At 34.3% G+C, this 20,408-nt stretch overlaps 1 protein-coding gene across 9 annotated transcripts in view; it reads left to right on the forward strand.

Moving 5' to 3' along the window:
• The window catches only part of VPS13B (vacuolar protein sorting 13 homolog B), an 801,572-nt gene that overhangs the window by 433,353 nt on the left and 347,811 nt on the right, over nucleotides 1-20,408 (forward strand). For 6 of the 9 annotated variants that reach the window (XM_019468015.2, XM_019468006.2, XM_019468010.2 and 3 more), the window contains 5 exons: nucleotides 772-975; nucleotides 10,157-10,328; nucleotides 10,827-10,941; nucleotides 13,528-13,669; nucleotides 16,754-17,162. In XM_019468015.2, coding sequence (XP_019323560.2) covers nucleotides 772-975; nucleotides 10,157-10,328; nucleotides 10,827-10,941; nucleotides 13,528-13,669; nucleotides 16,754-17,162 — 1,042 coding nt within the window. Of the gene's footprint in view, nucleotides 1-771; nucleotides 976-10,156; nucleotides 10,329-10,826; nucleotides 10,942-12,903; nucleotides 12,971-13,527; nucleotides 13,670-16,753; nucleotides 17,163-20,408 lie in introns of those variants that run through there. The other 3 variants (XR_002085466.2, XM_019468011.2, XM_019468016.2) reach the window with 3 other exon arrangements.

A 20,408-nucleotide genomic window follows, 5' to 3' on the forward strand; every position in this document is an offset into this window, starting at 1 on the left:
TTGGAATGACAAATCTAAGGGGAATGGTAGGTTGAATAGTTTATGTTCTTTATCTATAGCAAAGTCTTATATGTAACATTTTCCTTTTACCATTCTATGTTATGTCATTCTTTTCCACTTTATTTTACTGGGTGAGAAATCCTGTTTCAGATTTATTCCTCAGAAAAGTAGGGAGAATTTAAATGTGGAAAACATTTAGAAATAAGAATGGTAATTATTTCATGTGTAATTAAATCATATTTACTAGTATACATTTGACATCTAATTCTGATACCTCTGTTTGAGAGGCATTTCTTTGTGTTCTATTAGTTGTGTATTAAAAGCAATCCACTCTTTCATAATAAGCTGTTTAATTAACATTATTGCTGTATTAACACTGTTTTTCCAAAAAAATTAAATTGCTCATAAAATATCAAAGTTTGAATATGTGGCAAACATCAAGTATGAGTAAATTCATTATATCTGCTTCAAATTCAAATCACGATAAAATACTTAAAATTGTAAACTTTCTGTATGAATTGTTCTTTGTATATCTCATCTGAATCATAGTATCATAAAATATTCATGATCATATGTTATTATAATATATATATTAGATAATTATCATAGATTACAGATCATGATATAATATCATGATTGGTGATATACTGATAGATTTTTATTTCATATATTCTTATTTCCCTGGACTTGTTTTAATTTTTTCACATGTAGTAACTTAGTCAATTGTGACTGGAAGTTGAAAGACTCGTTTTCCCTTTTTCTTCTGCTCAGGTGCAGCTTTTCTATGAACTGACTGAGATCATGAGTAAGGTCTGGAATAAGATTCAGAGGAGAGGTAATCTCAGTCCTTCATCAGCCTATGCAGAAACCGTGGCGGGGCCTGTCCCTGGTTCTCCAGTGAGAAGCAGTGTAGGCACTGCTCCTCCAGATACCAGCACATGCAGCCCATCTGCTGATGTTGGAACTACTACTGAGGTAAGTGTTTCTGAAAGGTTCTGCTGCCAGTGAAGGGTGATATATACCACAGAGTTCTATATCAGGGCTGAGAATGAAGATGACCTCATTTCTGTGGAAGCTGGCAGGTTCAGAAGCCTCATGGGGAGCTGTGGTAGCAGTGGCTATTTATTAATGTTCCTTTTAGGTCCAAGTATTTTAATTGCTTTCAGTAGGTAGTGGGGTAGTTCAGGACATTCGGGTTCTATGAAATGGAAAAAACTGAGACACAGTAAAGGTATGTTTCCTCAGAAGTATGGAAACTTAAAAGCTGAGTGAAAAAGAGGCTTATGCTTCCCTTTCCCCTACCCTCTCTGCCCCTGCCCTTTTTGTGAACCAGGGTATTATTGTTATCTTTACGTTAGTGGTTTTTAATCCTGTCAAACCCAAAATCCTCACCTTCTCTCTTCCAGTCATAAAAGTCTTTCTTTTCATTTTTAACACCCTAACCTCACCCAACATGCCAGTGCCTGTTTTATAACAAATATTTTATAATGCCCCTTTACTATCCTGAATGAAAAAAAAAAACAATGTAATGCACATATACATAATGTTTCAAAAATATCTAATAGCTCAAAATATAAAGGATTAAAGGAATATAATTCAAAGTATAATAATATATATTTCAATATATGTGTAAGTGCTCAGGCATGACTATGTTAGAAGAAGACATGATGAAGTACACAGTACATACAATTACTGTGAATTTGACTGATAACAAATAGACTTGTTCCCATCTGTATCCAGTACCATGAGTGGTACTGTTGTGGCATCATTTATTGGTGGCATCATTTTCTGAAATAGCAGCAAACTTGGTAGAGTTTTGAATAAAGCAAAATTTATGCTTCCTTTCTTTTCAGTATTTACATTTCTGGAACTCTTAGTGTATAATTATAATAAAATGGTGCAGAAATGCCAAAAAAATAATGTTTAGATCTAAAGCTGAATTCAGTTTTATTTCCAAATATATTTCCAAGATTTTCACCTGTGTAAATTTCTATGAGATCGTTTTGCTTTTCAGGACTGCCTTATTCATGATAGAAGCTCTTAATTCCCCCTAATCCTAACTCTTAAATGCCGGTAGTGACACCCAATCATTGAGTCAACCAGAAATATCCTAATACATTTCCCAAACACAGGGGTGAACTTGCACCACTGAGAACTACTATAATAGATAGAGGTAGAAGTTATGTTATTGTTTTTGCATGAAGACATGTTCTATGGAAACAGCTTTGGCAAAGTACAGAATGGAAAGAAGCATCAGGTAAAGGGGATGTTATTATTTTTTTTAAACACTAAAGGCAATCAAACTCAGTTAAATGGACATTTTTTTTTTTTTAATTTGCTTTGAGGCTTTAACACATTAGAGTAGATCTGTTTGACAACTGCACAAGCAACTTCTCTATCCCCGTTCATTCTACATTCTGAGAAACCAGTGACCCAAGTGATGGGTTTTACTCCACACTCCAAATGAGGAATAAGTCCAGTCTAGAAATGTGCAGTTATGAGGTCGATGGGGCATATCCCTTCTAGGGTAAAAACTTGCTTTCATGGAGTTCCTACAGTTAGAATACAAAAGCTCCTGCAGTTTAAAAACAACAACCACTCTGTTGAATGTAATAGTTTTCAAACTTATTTAACCGAAGACTCTTTTCCACATATTATCATTGCACAGAATACACTTTGTGAAATACTTTAGAAGAGTAATCAAAGCTTGGGGTGACAAGTTGCTAACAAGGATAGTATAAGTGAAATTAATAAATGAAGTTAAGTCATAGAGACATTCCACTGGCAGAAAGGAGAGTGTTCCATTAAACAATTGACTGCTAAGTACTTTATTTACTGGGATGTCCAGATAAACATGACTACCTATTTTGGGAAGTGGGCTTTTAGAAAGAGACATTTAAAAAAACATTGAAAGACTGGAAAAGACAAGGCTTTCATGGAGTGGTCGCACCTGTTGGTCATAGATCTAGGGACTGCCATTCATACAAAGTACAGTATAAATGGTGCTCTCTATTGTGCACTGTCCAACCTACACAAAAGGACATGGTAGCCCTAATATGAGATGTAATAGAGATGAACATGCCCTGTAATTATAGAAGTATGATTAACAAATTTATTCTCTAGTATCTTTGGGTGTTTTGCAGAGGAAGTAACGTTTGAGAAGAATCTTGAAAATAAATATAACATTAGTAGCAGTTTTGTTTTATTAGGTGTATTATAACAGAAAAAGCCAGAAGAATGATGTCCTCATGAGCCAAAATGGGGAAATTAATAAAGGGAGAGATTAACAAAGGGAGAGATTTTCTCAGTCACATAAAAAGAAATTCATTCTAGGGTGTCTGGGTGGCTCAGTCAGTTAAGTTTCAGCTCTTGATCTCAGCTCAGATCTTGATTGCAGGGTCGTGAGTTTAAGCTCCACACTGGGCATGGAGCCTACTTAACAAAAAAAATTAAAAAAATAAATTCTGATTTCTATAACAAGATCCTTACATTCCTGCAATTCATTTAAATTTAAAATATTGAGGATTCTTTCTGATTGAGTTGTAAACATAAGCAATGAAAATGTTCATTAGTGAGCTTATTAGTTTTGCGTTAGCCATGGATTTAATCTGACCTATGTGAAAAAGATCTGAAAATGAAAGAATCATAATGCAAAAGACATATTCATTGGAGGAAGACCATGTAAAGCAGCTTACAAAAGGTAATACAGACTTATGAAGGAAAAAGTGGCAAATATTTTCAGAATGTACCATCTTCTCTTGTTTACATACTGTGGTCAAGAAAAGAGGTGAGTAGTCCAATATGGATTTGAAACCTACAGTTATTTGGGATACTTGTTCCCTGAGAAATATCTTAAAATAATTTAGCTACTTTATTTGCCATAAATGGCAGGAAGATTTTTGTGAATACTGTTAGGGCTTTGATCTAACTTTGCAAATTAGAAGGTGTCTATGTATTTGAATATTTAATGTTTAATTTCTCCTCTCAAGAAAATAGTTATGTGGGGATCAAGGTTAACTATGTATCCATATGAGTTTAAATTTACCCCTTTGAGAATTAGCCAGTAAATGATGACATCTGAAAATACAATCATTGTTTTCTCCTGTGTGTATGAATGCTCCATCTATGACTCAGTCTGTGGTTTAATTCATCCAGAATTCAAACTTTGTGCCCAAGTTTTCATTTCTCATTTCTCTTTGTTTATTGTGCTGCTAGAACTGTGTATAAATGATCTTTGTAATTTTCATTCCTTTACTTTTGAGTTCTAGCATATTAGATATGTTACTGTGATCCTTTGGATTCCATTTTTAACTTATTTTTATTAATTTTGAAGAATTTGGCTGTATATTTGAATATGTTACTTACTCAGTGGGAAATACTGGATGTGAAATAACTCTCCACTACCATCCGGGATATCCCCTCTTACCTTTATTATTAGTGGATAACCCTAATTTAAGCAACCCGTACAATGCTTAGTGTGCAGATTGGGTTTTAAACACATTGTTCTTGAATATGTGGATGTTAAATGATTTGGGAATATCAACTCATTATGATTGAAATAAATCTGATTTATTATACTCTACAGCATGTATATATTAAGTCTCTTCAAATATATTACGATGTGAAATCATAAAACTGTATGAGTTTATTTTTTAAAAAGTTTTGGTCTTTTGTTTTAAACATAATTATTTTATATTTTTTATCAGATTTGTCCAAATTTTTTGAGAGTCTAATCCTGTTGTTAACTCTTGCTCTTAGTAGATTGTTTCCTTATGTGTTATGTAACCTTATATTAAGAGTTTTTCATTAGCCTATGAGACTTTTACATAGTGGTTGAGGCCCTATTCCCACAGAGGTTTTGTGTGTTTATATCTTTGATGGACTACAGGGATTGTTTCTAGCCTGAAACCCCTTTACTTTTAATTTCATATCTAGAAGTTTTTTGAAAACATTTGGCAGTATAAAATCAAGCCCTCAAACCTATATATACCTCAGAATTGTGTTTAAGAGTCTCTAGGATACCTTGTTTATCTATGCTAAGATACATAAGTCTTTCCTTTTTGGGGTTTATTCTCTTGTGTTTTCACATTTTTTTAATTGGATACTTAATAATATTCATCTTTAAAAAATTAAACATTTAAAACAGAGTCTTTTTATCCTAAGAGGAATTTATAATATGGCATGGATATGTGCATACACATAATATGTAGGTGGACTGCGAAATTTAGCTCATAATGGATTCTGCTTCCTAGAGACAATTCTGTACCACATAGAAGGAGGAGCAAAACTTTTGTTATATAAGAAAAAAATATAAAATGCTGAGTGTATGTGAGAATACTGATTTACAACTCAACCAAAAGTAAAAATTAACACATTAACCTCTAATGTTGTAAGTTTTGCTTCATGGCAAAATTTGACTTACATTCTTATCCTTCATTGATTCAGTGATTAAAATTGCTTCTAGTTTAAAAAATATGTGGTGTGTGTGTGTGTGTGTGTGTGCGTGCGCGCTTAACGTCCATCACCATACATAGTTACAAGTTATTTTTTCTTGTGATGAGAACATTTAAAACCTACTCTCTTACCAACTTTCAAACACACAATACAGCATTATTACCTATATAGTCATCATGCTGTGCATTACATCCCCAGGACTTATTTATTTTATACCTAGAAGTTTTTGTCTTTTAACCCTGGGCATCTATTTTGACCCATATTCACTTTAAATTTAACTGAAAATAAGTGCATTATAAATAATTACTGGAGATTGAGGAATGAACCACCTCATGCCAGTTTTTTAAGTTTTTATTTAAATTCCAGTTAGTTACCATACAGTGTAATATTAGTTTCAGGTGTACAATGTAGTGATTCAACACTTGGATACAACACCCAGTGCTCATCACAGCAAGTTCACTCCTAATCCCCTTCACCTATTTCACCCATCCTCCCACCCACCTTCCCTCTGGTAACCATCAGTTTGTTCTCTATAGGTAAGAGTCTGTTTCTTGGTTTGCCTTTCTATTTTCCCCCCTTTGTTTGATTTGTTTCCTCACTTCCACATATGAGTGAAATCAAATGGTATTTGTTTCTCTCTGACTGACTTTGCTTAGTATTATACTGTCTAGTTCCATCCATGTTGTTGCAAATGGCGAGATTTAATTCTTTTTATGGCTGAGTAATTTTCCATTGTGTGTGTGTATACACATATATATGTATAATATATACACACCACATCTTTTTATCTATTCATCTACCAATGGACACTTGGGCTCTTTCCATATCTTGACAATTGTAGATCATGCTGCCATAAACATCTGTGTGCATGTATCCCTTTGAATTAGCATTTTTGTATCCTTTGGGTAAATAGTAGTTACCCAATTGCTGGATCATAGGGTTGTTCTGTTTTCCAGAATGGCTGCACCAGTTTGCATTTCCACCCACAGTGCAAAAGGGTTCCCCTTTCTCCATATTCTTGCCAACACACCTGTTGTTTCTTGTGTTGCTGATTTCAGCAATTCTGACAGTTTTGAGGTGATATCTCCTTATAGTTTTGATTTGTGTTTCTCTGATGATGAGTGATGTTGAGCTTCTTTTCATGTGTCTGTTAGCCATCTGGATGTCTTTTTTGTAAAAATGTCTATTCATGTTGTCTTCTGCCCATTTTGTAATTGGATTATTCATTTTTTTTGGTGTTGAGTTTTATAAGTTCTTCATATACTTTGGATATGAACCCTTTATCAGATATGTCATTTGCAAATATCTTGTCCCATTCTATAAGTTGCCTTTTAGTTTTGTTGATTGTTTCCTTTGCTCTACAGAAGCTTTTTATTTTGATCAAGTCCCAATAGTTTATTTTTGGTTGTTTCCCTTGCCTCAGGGGACATATCTAATAAGGAGTTGCTATGAGGTCACCTTATATTTGTTGTGCTTATTTATATAGATTATGTATCTAGGGAATGCTTTGAAATCACAGTTTTAAATTTTTCGTTTCTAATTAATATTTGCATTCAAATAAGTTCATAAATTTTTAAAAATTGCTACTATATAAAGTACTGTTTTTCTCATTTGCATCAAATACATTCATTATTTTGACTATGAAGAGTTCACTACAAATGAATCTGGTTTTAAAAAGTACATTCTTAACAATTATTTGTATTAAGTAGGAGTATTTGTTTATATGATCCTTGGGTGATTTATACTTTATGAGTAATTTTTTTAATGTTGACATGTTGGTAGGAAGTACCATACTTTTCAGTGAATATAGCTCTAGCTTCCTGAATATCCATCTGGATGGTGGTAGAAGGGGAAATAGGCGTAAGAGGCGTAAGTACGAAGCTTAAAAACAGTTCATCATTTTCCCCACCCTTGCATTGAAATAGCGAGAGCAAAGGTAGTGGAAACCACAGCAGGCCACTTGTCACTGTTGACTTAAGTACAAACCGTGGTGGAAGTGTTTAGCCCTTTGGGAAGTTTTGTGATTGAACAAGAATGCTGGAGTTATTTTGATAAGGGAGTGGAGCAGTGTGGCCAAAACTATGATCATCCCTGAGCTCTAAAGCAGGCCAAGGATGAAGGGCTGCAGTGTTTGCTCTTCCAGATGAACAAAGATAAATTCAGCTAGGAAAATAAACTCAGTCTTTTGGTCAATTTGCAACAGAATGGTGAAAGAATTGAACTGTGTATTTTAGAACTTGGCATAAAGAGGTGTGGGAAAATAGTTCAGCATCTTCAATTCTGGCTCTATTTTTGCTATATAGATTTGGAAATGGAGCAGAAAATTAATGCACAAACATATTTAACAATACCACACCAAATGTTGTAAATCCAAAATGAAAACTGAAACTGCATGAGGAGGGAGAGCAACTTTTTCAGAAGTGCTTAGTTATTAAATTTGAAGCCACCATGTTCTTAGCATTCCTACTGAATATACCTAACAATATTTAAAAATCTAGGTCTCATTGATTTGAGGTGCTGCTTTCTCCACAGTTTCCATTCTTGGGAGTATGATGTTCTTCTAACTGTTGAAGGAAAATTTAATTTATGAATGCTTCTGCTATAAGAATTTACCCATAAAGAAAGGCGTGTTGACTATATTATATTATCTTTTATTGAATTTGACTTTGTAAAATGCATCCTTTTCTGGGATTAGTTTGTGCTTTTCATTAGATCTTGTGTTACTTTAGACAGCAACTAAAACCCTGCATTTTTGTATCGCTTCTCAAATTGTAAGAATTTCAGCTGTAGCAGAATTAGGACTACTTATTTTGGAGAAGCATTTATATGAAAACATCACGAACAGGAAGTTGTTTGCCTTGTTTGGTGTAAATGTAACAAGGAATGGCTTCACTATCTTCAGATTTAAGTCTATAATTTTCTGTCACAGTAAATCACAGGACACTATTGCTTTGCTGTGTTTGGTGTCTAAGTATTCCAACAATAAGTACTTGTCTGTTCTTTTGTGAAAATCTTCCCCATTAAGTCTCCTTTGGGGTGTTCAAGGAAATTAAATTTTCTTCTGATTGAAAGAGATTGTAAAAATTATCATGAGGTCAAGGTAAAAACTTCATGTAGGCGCTGAATATACCTGAGTAGAATACATGCCTGTGCTAATGAGAGCAGAAATTTTTGGATTTACATAAGGTTTTACTCATCGTCCCTGTTGTTAGCTGTCAGACTAATGGCTTGACTAAGAGATGAGTGGCTTCTGTCCTGAGAAACTATCCATAGAAAGCAATATACTGACCATGTTGTGTTGTCTTCTATTAAGTTTTAAGGGATGTTTTGTTCTGGCTGTTGACTACTGGTCATGACTCCTTGGCATAGGAAGTGAACATTTTGTTTGAGACATTCAAAGCAACAAAGAACTATTAGAAGTTGAGTATATATGGCAAAGGAAAAGGTGCTAAAGTTAGAAAGATGACAAAATGAGAAAGGCAAGAAGGTATAGATAGAATACCAAATTTTGTAAGACTGTGAGCATACAATTTGTAAGTAGTCGTTCCATTTGTTAGCGATAATTATACCTACTAATTATGAATTGTTTATTATATGTAATCACTTTATGTTCGTGTTCTTTTTTCTTCTTAACAACAATTCTAAAAGATAAATATCAAAATAACCATTTTGCAGAGGAGGAAACAAACATGAATAGGGTCTGAAGAAGTCCTTAACCTAGTGTATCATGCTGCTTTACCAGACTATTTTTAAGTACATATAACTAAAGTTTAAAAATATATACACGTCTTGTAAATAAGCATACTATAGTGTATTTGATCAGTTCTCAGAGAATGGGTTTGGGCTCCTGAGTATTTTTGAAAGTTTTAAATGAACTGCAAAGGTGGGATTTTAAGAGCCCAAATATTTGGTAGCTAATCCTTAAAATAACACAATACATGAGAGTGATCACTATCCCTGACACCATCTCTTCCTGTCTTGAGACTGAAGTTATCCAACTCCAAACCAGGATTTATAATTTTCTCCAGACCATGTAACAGCTGCTGAAAACATTTAACGAAAACAAGGACTACCAAACAAACCTTTTACAGAAAGTTTGTTAGTTCCAAATGTGGGAAATTACATATTCATACTTCATTATGTATTTGTTGAATTAAATAAGCTCATGGTCTTTACCTCGAGCCGTTTAGCCATATAAGTCATTGTAAAAATCTGTTGTCGGGGTGCCTAGCTGGCTGGCTGGCTCAGTTGGTAGAACATGCTACTCTTAATCTTGGGGTTGTGCGTTTGAGTCCCATGTTGAGTGTAGAAATTACTTCAAAAAATTAAAAAAGAACTATTATCAAATCCAACTTTTTAATGTCTTCTTGTAATATGTGAGACATAATAAATGTTCTATTTCTTACTCCATGCTTATTATGGTAATCACTTTGCTATGGATATTGCAGATTCATACATAAGTGCTGTATAGCAGGGGTAGACAAACTGTATAAATGGCTCGATAGTAAATATTTTAGGTTTTGTGGCCCATAGTATCTCTATAGGAACTACTTAACTGCTAAAAAGTAGCCATAGGCAATAGGTAAATGAATGAATATGGCCATAATCTGGTAAAACTTTATTTCCAGAAGTCGAGACTTCAAAATTTATCATTTTTTATAGTTATTTTTCTTTGTTACACACTTGTTTTTTCTCATTCCAGGGAGATTCTGTACAAGCAGGTGATGACTCACCATTTTCAGATTCTGTTACCTTGGAACAAACTACAAGTAACATTGGTGGATCCAGTGGCCGTGTTAGTCTGTGGATGCAGTGGGTTCTCCCCAAAATTACTATAAAGCTCTTTGCTCCAGATCCTGAAAATAAAGGCACAGGTACAGGGTTACTTTTCTTCTCTGCTAAAAAGGTAAAATATTAAACATATTTTTCAAAGAAATAGTAGAACCTAGTTTTATTTATCACTGTCATTTAAAGTAAACAAACATCATTAGGTCTAATTTAGTTGCTTTCTATTAGCAATACGTAAATTTTGTCTTTTTATATTAAAATTCATTCCAAAAGCCAAGTAATTTTTTCATTGGTTTCATTGATGTGTTATATCATTTTCACTAAAAGTATGCAAAGATTGTTAGATACAGTACCTCAAGCATCAATGGATTTCTTCTGTCTTGAAATAGGTGCTTTATCTTAATCGTGAGGCCTATATTGATGTTACTTTTCCTTATTATTGTAGAATCCTGTATGGTTAATGAACAGAAAGTCTCATTTCCTCTCTAGGAGTTAAGGATGTATACATGAACATTAAATGTAAAACACAAGGTTTTAATATTGATTGTGAGGCCAATGCTGATTATGTTTGCTTCTTATTGCAGAGCTTTGTATGGTCAGTGAACTAGAAGATCTCAGTGCTTCCATAGATGTTCAGGATGTATATACCAAAGTGAAATGTAAAATAGAAAGTTTCAATATTGATCACTATAGAAGCAGGTAAATAATAATAAATATGGGAAAAGCTATGCTTTCTTTGAACACAGTCTTATATAAGAATTTTTATATTTTAATTTTGTTATTTTTTGAAGTGCTGTACTTATTCCCAAAGAGAGTTCTTAACAGATAAATTGATTAATTTTACTTGGTATTCATTCATATATGGAATATAACAAAGTTTTGTTTCATGCGATGGCAAATCTATTCATAAATACCCATATTGCCATATTAAATGAAATGAGCTGCTTTTACTAATCATCTCAAACAGTTTGTTATTTTGTATATTTGCAAAGATACTGGAGACATAGTGGATGGTTTTGTTTTTGCTGTATACTTGCTGTCCACTCTCCATATGAGTTAAATCACAGATTAAAATGGAGCGACATCTCATGGCCCTTTGTGCTTTGGAGACTTTTCTTAATCTCTCATTTGACTAATATACATGTGGTAGATATTCCTAGAACCAGATTTTTCTTGCCCTAATAACTTTCTATCAAAAGTATTATTGTGGGCAGATATAATTTATTTATAATAAATAATAGTAAAAAAATAAAGTTTTAAACAACTGTATTTTGGGGTTTTTTTAATGTTTATTTATTGTTGAGAGGAAAAGAGAGTGTGAGTGGTAGAGGGGCAGAAAGAGAGAGGGAGGCACAGAATCTGAAGCAGGCTGCAGGCTCTGAGCTGTCAGCACAGAGCGCCACACGGGGCTTGAACTCGTGAATCGCGAGATCATGACCTGAGCTGAAGTTGGATGCTTAACCGACTGCAACACCCAGGCGCCCCCGAAAAGTAAAGTTTTACATATCCTCACAAAGATACATAGCAATGTTGTCATTAATTTTTCCCAAATACAAAATAACTAGCACTTTTTGGAGTTTTTGGGGTTTTTTTTTTTTTGCTATTCTGGAATACTATTCTGGAATTTGTATTTTTTAATTGAATTATAATAAAACACATTTTTTAAAATTATTTTTTAAACAGCATCATATTTTTAGTTTCATATTAATTTAGTATAGAAACAGCCTTAAAGTCTGTTTTTTGGATTCATAATTTTCATTCAGCAGTTATTTATTGAGTGCCTGCAGAAGCACATCTGTTTTTGTACTTTTACTGGTGCATCATATACCCTAAAAACAGAATCTTTTTTCTTTAACAGGTTTCTAATTCTGCATTAAAAACATTTGAATTTTTATTACTTATCATATTGCGTGTCACACATATCCTATTGCTTATGTCAATGACTATCAAATCTATCTAGCCAAAAAATTGTGTCATAATTACGAAGTTCAAAATATTTTGCTGGGTATATATTAAAACCTGTTGTAATAGTAGAATGTTATGAAGCATATATTTTCTTTTATACTAACCATGAATCATTAATTGATCTTTGATAATGTAATGTTTAGCTCTTTAGATCCTCCTGAATAGTATATCTCTATATGATAGATATAGATACATGTGATACATGATTATTTCAAGTGATACACGATTATTATGTTATAGCTGTAATAATTTTCTGATGATGTGAACATTATAATCTATGTTCTAGATCATCAATGACTTTACTGTTAAATTATGTAAGTTTTAAATATTTACCCATTGATTTATTCAAAATATTTGTTGTGTGTTATGTGCACTATGCTAAGCACCGAGGATGTAGTATTGTAAGAAAAATAAACATAAATCATGCTTTTAGGGGCCTTGTGGTCTCAGAGATAAGGTAGAAATAAATAACCAATCAATAAGTATACAGTTTTACCAATAAGACAAATGCTTCTATTATGCAAAACTACCCAGGGTGTGGTGCTAAAATAAATTGTTCTTGATTGCATTGTCAGTTCCACGTTTCAGTTCAGTGTAGTGTTGTTTACATAGTAACTATTTGAAATAGTTATATATGCTCAGTTTTTAACTCAGAAAAATTGAAAAGAACAGATAAGGTGAACTTATGTTTTCCAGGCCAGGGGAAGGTTGGCAGTCAGGACATTTTGAAGGAGTATTTCTACAGTGCAAAGAAAAACCTGTGGTGAGACTCATTTAGTAATTATGATTTTTTGAAAATATATGATAAACTGTTTATCTTTGTTCATTCATGCAATAGGACTAATGGTTGCAAGAATTAGAGCTCAGATAAATTCTTTTTGACCTATTCTTCCAAAATTACATTACAAAATAAAACTGCTCCTTTAAATGCTTGTGTTTTGTAACCATTTTCCTATTATAGCTTTTAAGTAAATATTTCAAAAATCAAAGGTAGGATTGCTTTTATTAAAATGTTTTATCATTAATGTACTATTATGTTGATGTTTTAGAAGTTTTTCCTATTCATAAGTGAGTTCATGTTGGATTGTCCTTTATCATAAACTAATAGTAGTAATTTGACACTAAAAGCAATTATTTTTCATTTACTTCCATTAACAATGCTTTTGCAGAAGATGGTCCAGACAGAGGCCATACCTAGCAGGGGCTCAAACCTGAGCCCATGCAAACTTGAGCAAAATTAAAACTATCCAGATTTTTTTGCTTATGGCTTTTATTGCTTTTTGTCTTTTCACCTTCTTTGCTCCTGTCCATCACCTCAAGCCTTGGGGAAGAGTGTTGGTCTTTGGGGCAATGTGGAGGTGTCTTCCTTTCCTGTACTGACAAGCTGAACAGACGCACCTTGTTGGTTCGACCCATCAGCAAGCAGGACCCTTTCAGTAATTGCTCTGGCTTCTTTCCTTCTGTAAGAAATCATTTTAAAATTATGCTACAGAACTCCCACTAACAGGAATCCAGAGAAGGAATTGAACTATCCATAGAGTCAACTCTTGATTTTTATCCTCCTCTGTGTCATCCACTTTGTAAATGAACTCTACTTTACTTTTAACTCATAGACTGATTTTCTAGTACCATCTAATTTGTTTCTGAGTTACTTGCATATACTCTTTTTCACTCTGGTTTTGTAATTACAAACTAACTTTACCATCAGCATAAGAAAATAGAAGTGTAGGACATTAAGTGTAATGTTTTTTAAATTGTGCATGTATAGAATAATCAAGAGTTGACCAGACTGCTTTGTCTTTTCTTTTATGGCTTTTACTTAGATTGCTTTTTTCCCCTTTCTATTATGCCATTTCCTTCTCACAACTAATCCACATTACCATATTTGGTGATCTTGAATCTGGACAGGGCTATATGCCTGTCATTGCTGGATATAGGATGAACACTAGACTGTCCACCAGTGGCTTTTAGAAGTTTAGAACCTTATTCTTTTCTAAGTGGTACAATATATCTGGATATGTCATTAAGCTAATTATTTTAAACGCCATTCTTAAAGTCAATACAAATGCATATAATTTTAAAATATTAAGAACAGATTAGCTCAATGATAATAGCAATTCTCTTAAGAATTTTTTAAATCATTGCAAACATTAGATGTTTTCTTAGCATGTGTGAACTATTTCCCCTTTTTTGTAGCTCAAAAGGAATTTAAGACCTAGATCTTTAAAAAGGTGATAAAATTAGTCAAATATTTTAAACAGTTGTTTAATATTGTATTTGAATAGCAAATGCTAGTTTCTAATTGGATTCTGACATTTTTTCTGGAATTTTAGTCTGGAAAAAACGTCTCTACATGTGGCTTTTATATCAGTGGAAATTCTGTTCAGTTTTATTTTTATTTGAATGGTATTGGTGTCTCTGAGAAACATTCTTAATTTTTTTATGTACTTAATAATTTTAATGTATATTCATGAAAAAACCCAAACTTATTAATGCCCTTTAAAATTTTTCTGCATTTTTATAATACTTCTTTAATTATCAGTGTTTTCTAACTTTTCATTTTAAGGAGTATAAGATGCTGATTATTACCATATGAAAAGTAATATTTACATTATCTCACTCCAGCTAGTATTCATTTATTTTTTCATTTTGTTCCTTGTACATTAAGGGAGTTGAGGATGCAACAGTTCAACAAACTTTCTCTCATGGGGAGTTTACATTCAAGAGTACCTACGTTCAATATGTTTAAAATATATTTTCCAAATCAAAACATTCAAACACTGAAGCACCTTTTATACTATTTCCAGGATTCAAGCATAGCCATTAAGGAGGATTTGAGTTAGGTTATTTAGATTAGTGGTTGATTGTAACCCTGCCCCCCAAGTCCAGTTTAAACATCTAAATACAGACAGTGTTGTTGCTGTTGGGCTATATCACAGCCATCGTTCTCCATCCAGTGTTTCCTGTTACCTAGCAAGATGGACATAAGACTGGTAGCACGTTTTCTTGCTTTACTGTATTTCCTTTTCCGTGTAGAAAGCAAAAGGAAAGGGAAATCAGAGAGGCAGCTAGAAAGTTGGGAACAGTAAAAACAAAACAAAAAAACACCTCTGAAGGCAGCAGGACAGTTACAGGAAATTTATTATTTTGCACATCCATTTAATTCCTACTTCCCAGGTTATTTTTAATGGTCAGAAAATGAGGTTAAAAAAGAACATAGACAAAGATAACTAACTTTTATCTTACCTTTGTTCATTGTAAAGTCCAGATTAAAAACAAAATCAACAGTGACAGCTGAAATGCCTACTATTTTCCCCTTGCTGTGTCACTAGGTGATAGGTAGCAATGTGAGAGGAAGAAAATGGAAGCAAAAGAGCTTCACTAGTGCTGGGATAACATAAGCCCGGGCACTTTGCTGCTTTGCCACTCTCACTTTTTTCCTGTTTGTTGTTCTTTCTCAGTGCATTTCCTCTCTCGACATCACGCATTGGACTATAATAACCTAAAAACTTTATCAGGCCCTGGGAAGAGAGGTTGGAAATGTGTATGACACCTTAACTTTAACTTCATGTTGAGTGATGTGTAAAATAGGATTTTATATACATTAATTGGTTCAGGAAAAGTTTAAGAGCTGTCCTTTAATGTTGAGAAATAGAAAGTATGCATTTTATTTCACTCTTCAAAGTATGCTGTTTTACTACAATTTGTTTATAGTGTGTAATTTGAATATAATTGGACATGTTGTCAGAAGTATTGATGATATAATGTTATAATTTTTACTGTCAGTCAAATGTCGTATGTGTATTTATGTAGCATTAAACTCAAGGAATAGGAGTTTGAATTGTGAGAGAGTTGATAGTTAGGTTTTGTAAACAGAATGATAGCCACTGAAAATAAGCAAGTTCTAAAAGACAGATGTTTTATTTTTGTGTTATGTTACTATCTCCAATAAACATGCATTAAATGATTGGTTTAGTTATCAAAGCATGGTATCAATGAAGCTCTTTTTATGGGCTTAGTCTCATATACATTAGCCAAATTATTAAAAGAAAAAACTCTGCTCTCATAAATGTTAATTAAGTCGAGGGAAGTCAATCATCTTTTCTATTCAGATTGTTTGTTGATTAGAAATGGAAGAACATTACATGGTTATTTCAGTTTCATCTGCATAAACAACGTCTCTGTGATCCATATTGGTACTTTTAATGAAAAATTATCAAGAATGAAAAGGTAAAATCCGGAGATGTCTTGTTGCAAATTCTGAATATCACAGAGAATGTAGAAATCATAGACACAGATACAACAAAGTTTAATTGCCTCTCTCAAGATCTAGACTAGAACTCAGGATTTCTAATTTTCAGTTCAGCATTCCAAGTCTTAGATGGTTTTTCCCCATGTGTGGAATTGATCAGTAATGTGCTCATCAGAGGGTGTAGACATAGTAAAAGATTATAATATCAACTGAGATTATTTTCTGCTTTCACATAGTTTTTTTTTTTCTTTTTTGTAATGAAGTTTGTATTGTGATTTCCTCTTTCTGGAACAGACAACAGCAAAACTCCTAGATGGCTCTCATCAGCAGCATGGATTTCTCTCTTTGACATACACAAAAGCTGTAACAAAAAATGTCCGCCACAAGTTAATATCAAGAAATGAGCGAAGAAGTTTTCATAAGTTATCTGAAGGTTTAACGGATGGTTCCCCTCATTTTCTTCATGAAATTCTTCTTTCAGCACAAGCTTTTGATATTGTCCTTTGCTTTCCTTTGCTTAATGCCATTGCAAGTATATTTCAAGCAAAATTACCAAGGACCCAAAAAGAGAAAAGAAAATCTCCTGGTCAGCCCATGAGGAGCCATACATTGACTTCACGCAGCTTACCTTTGATTTATATCAACACAAGCATAATCAGAATTTTTGTTCCAAAAACAGAAGAAATGCAGCCAAGTATTGAAGGTATGGCCTTCAGAGGTTTTTGTGGTCTGATTTTACATAACTTCCATTTAGGGAGTTTAGTTTTTTCTATTCTTTTTTAATATGGCTGGTGGTTGTAGTTTGTACTCTGGTGTGTTTTAGAAAGAGTAACTATGTTACAGTCATTCTACAACTAAACCTTTAGGAGATAAGTCAGGATACTGGGTTTGTTTCTGACTCAATTACTAGAGTAAAAAGTAGATTTTTTTTTTTTCATCAGGACTTTTGCTAGTGAAGCTTATCTTACTGTCATTTGTTTTATTATCTCAAATTTTAGGTTCTATATACCTAAGGTAAGTAGAAATTATTAAAAAAAAAAAAAACAGCCAACACCCAAGGTTCCTGTGGCTTCTTCCAGGCTTCTCAGTGCAAATTAACTTAGGTTTTAAAATGAAATGAATTTGGGGCACCTGGCTGGCTCAGTTGGTAGAGTATCTGACTCTTGATCTCAGGGTTGTAAGTTCAAACCCATGTTGGGCATGGAGCCTACTAAAAAAATAAATAAATAAAATGTAATGAAATGAATTTAGAATCCCACTGCCTCCAACCGTGAGAGTAACTTTTGAATTTTTGCTTCCCCCATGCTAGAAAACAGTGAAGAACTTTAAGGATATTGAGTGAAGTTCTAGTATAGTGGTTCACATAGTATGAACTTGGAAGTTACAGAGACCTGAGTTCAAATCCCAGATTTACTAGTTCAGAACTGTGAAATTTAAAGCAAGTTAAGTCTAAGTTCCTACGTATAAATGGTAATAGTAGTGCTTGACTTGATGGTAGACCTTACTGACAGCTTTTCAATGATGACTACGTGGAGACTACATGAATAGTGCTAGCTGCATAGTTAGCTTTCAGTAAATGGCAACTGAATCAGCAGATGTGCCCATTCTTTTAAAGTAGAGTATCTGGAAGTCCCCCATTTCACTACTGCTTATATACCTCTTTGGCCAAAACATAGTCATATGGCTACACCCCACTGTGAGAGAGGCTGAGAAACAGTATTTCCCTAGGTGGTAGGGTGCCCAGCTCATAAATTAAGGCCATGTGAATTAGAAAAAAAGAGAATGGTAGTTGAGGGGTAAGTACTAGCCTCTGCCACATGAAAACAGTAAAGCTTTTTTTTCCCTTTTAGTTATTATGTGGAGGAGGAAGAGCTTGAATGATCAGTGATAGCAAATAAAAAAAAAAAGAAAAGCATCTAGTTCATTCTGTTTCTTCTTGGAGCCTAGTCTGTCTCTTGTTCTGTCTCCCAAAGGCAAGTCTTAATTGGGGAAAGTTACTCTGCCTAACATTATAAATAAAGTTTTATTCAAGGTAATGGTCCTTTTTAAAAAAGTTCCCTAAGTAAAAAATAAATTTGTAGAGCTTTATAGTTCTTAATTACCAACATGTATAGAGATAAATTCAGTGTATTATACTTAGTGGATATTTTTAAATGTTTATTTGTTTGTTTTTAAGAGAGAGGGAGGGCAGGGAAGGGAAAGAGAGAGGGAGAGAGAATCCCAAGCAGGCTCTGCACTGTCATCACAGAGCCTGACGTGGGGCTTGAACCCACAAACTGTGAGATCATGACCTGAGCCAAAAGTAACTGACTGAGCCACCGAGTTGCCCCTGTACTTCATGGGTTTTTAGTATTAACCAGTTCCTATTTTCTTTCTGATTTTTAGTAGAACTGTCATAAAATTGATTATTTTGAGATAAAAAAAATTAGTATTGTCTGTATATGCTGTATTCTGACAGTATTATACAGTTGTTTTCATCTGTTCAGAGACTTTGTAGAAACACATGAATGGTAAAGAATAAAGTTAGTCTTCGTTGAGCAATTACAAGTGATCTGAGAGGCAACTACTAACCAGGCTAGAGGCTGCATGCTCATTGTAGACACGCTGACCTTTGTGCTTTTTCCTTGTTATTATCCTTTATTATGTGAGTATCTAATGAATGTTTAACTAATACGATTTATATTAAAATTACTTAGGCAAAAAAAGAAACCTATATTTTTAAACAGTATAGCTCTCTGAGACCCATTTTGTGTCATAATAACACTTTTTCATAACCATACAGAAAGAGGGATAGACATAAAAGGTCATGGAGATTTCAGACCATCTTTTTGATTTTTCAGCTGCAAATAGGGGGAAAACACTATGGAAACAGAAGTAGTTTGGCTTTCTTTATTTGAGAAAACTTAGGATTATTTTGATAAGAGTTTGAAGTAGTCCATTGTATTTTAAAACTGTCATTATATTGGGGCACCTGGCTGGCTCAGTTGGTTAAGCATCTGATTCTTGATTTTGGCTGGTCATGATCTCACTGGTTCATGAGATTCAGCCCCGTGTAGGGCTCTGATCTGACAGCATAGAGCTTACTTGGGATTCTTTCTCTTCCTCTCTCTCTGCCCCTCCCCCACTTGTTCTTTTTCTCTCAAAATAAATAAATATTTTAAAATATCATTATATTACAGTATCTATAAGTTTTTCCATTAAAATAAAATTGCAGAAAATTTGTATCCAGATGAAAATAAGAATAAAGGTTTATGATATCTATATTATTAACAAATTGTAAATTTTTTTTAGCAATTAAGGGTTTTCTTTTCTACAGATACCTCTCTGGGTAGTATAAAAACATTTATTTTCCTAACCAGAATGAGTTTCTGTAATTTCATTTAAAATAATTTATGTTAGGGTTGCGCGCTGGGGACCAGTCTCAGCACTAGGCTGTGCGCGGTCTGCGCTCTCTGGAGCAGAGCGGGGAACTCGGGCCTCCCGCAGCTACGAAGAGCATCTCCCTGCGACTTCCGCGAGGGGACAAGTCCTCACGGCGGGGTGGCCGCAGCCCCCGGCCCCTCCGGTGCGCCTCCTTCCCGCGCCCGCGGCTCAGCCAGCCCAGCTTGGCCAGCCGAGTTTTTAAGAGTCTCTTGGAGGTTCCGGAAGATGGCGGCGTAGGAGGACGCGGGGCTCACAGCGCGTCCTGCCGATCACTTAGATTCCACCTACACCTGCCTAAAGAACCCAGAAAACCGCCAGAGGATTAGCAGAAGTGAGTCTCCGGAGTCAAGCGCAGACTAGAGGCCCACGGAAGAGGAGCCAAACCTCCGGCAGTGGATCTGACTCCCTCCCACTGCCACAGGGCTCCTCCTGAAGTGGATCACCTAAGGAGAAGCAAGCTAAGCCTGCCCCTCCAGCCCCCGTGCACCTTGCCTACCCACCCCAGCTAATACGCCAGATCCCCAGC

Source organism: Panthera pardus, unplaced genomic scaffold (genome assembly GCF_024362965.1).
Source record: "Panthera pardus isolate Hobbes unplaced genomic scaffold, ASM2436296v1 HiC_scaffold_7, whole genome shotgun sequence".
NCBI classification, from domain to species: Eukaryota; Metazoa; Chordata; class Mammalia; order Carnivora; family Felidae; genus Panthera; species Panthera pardus.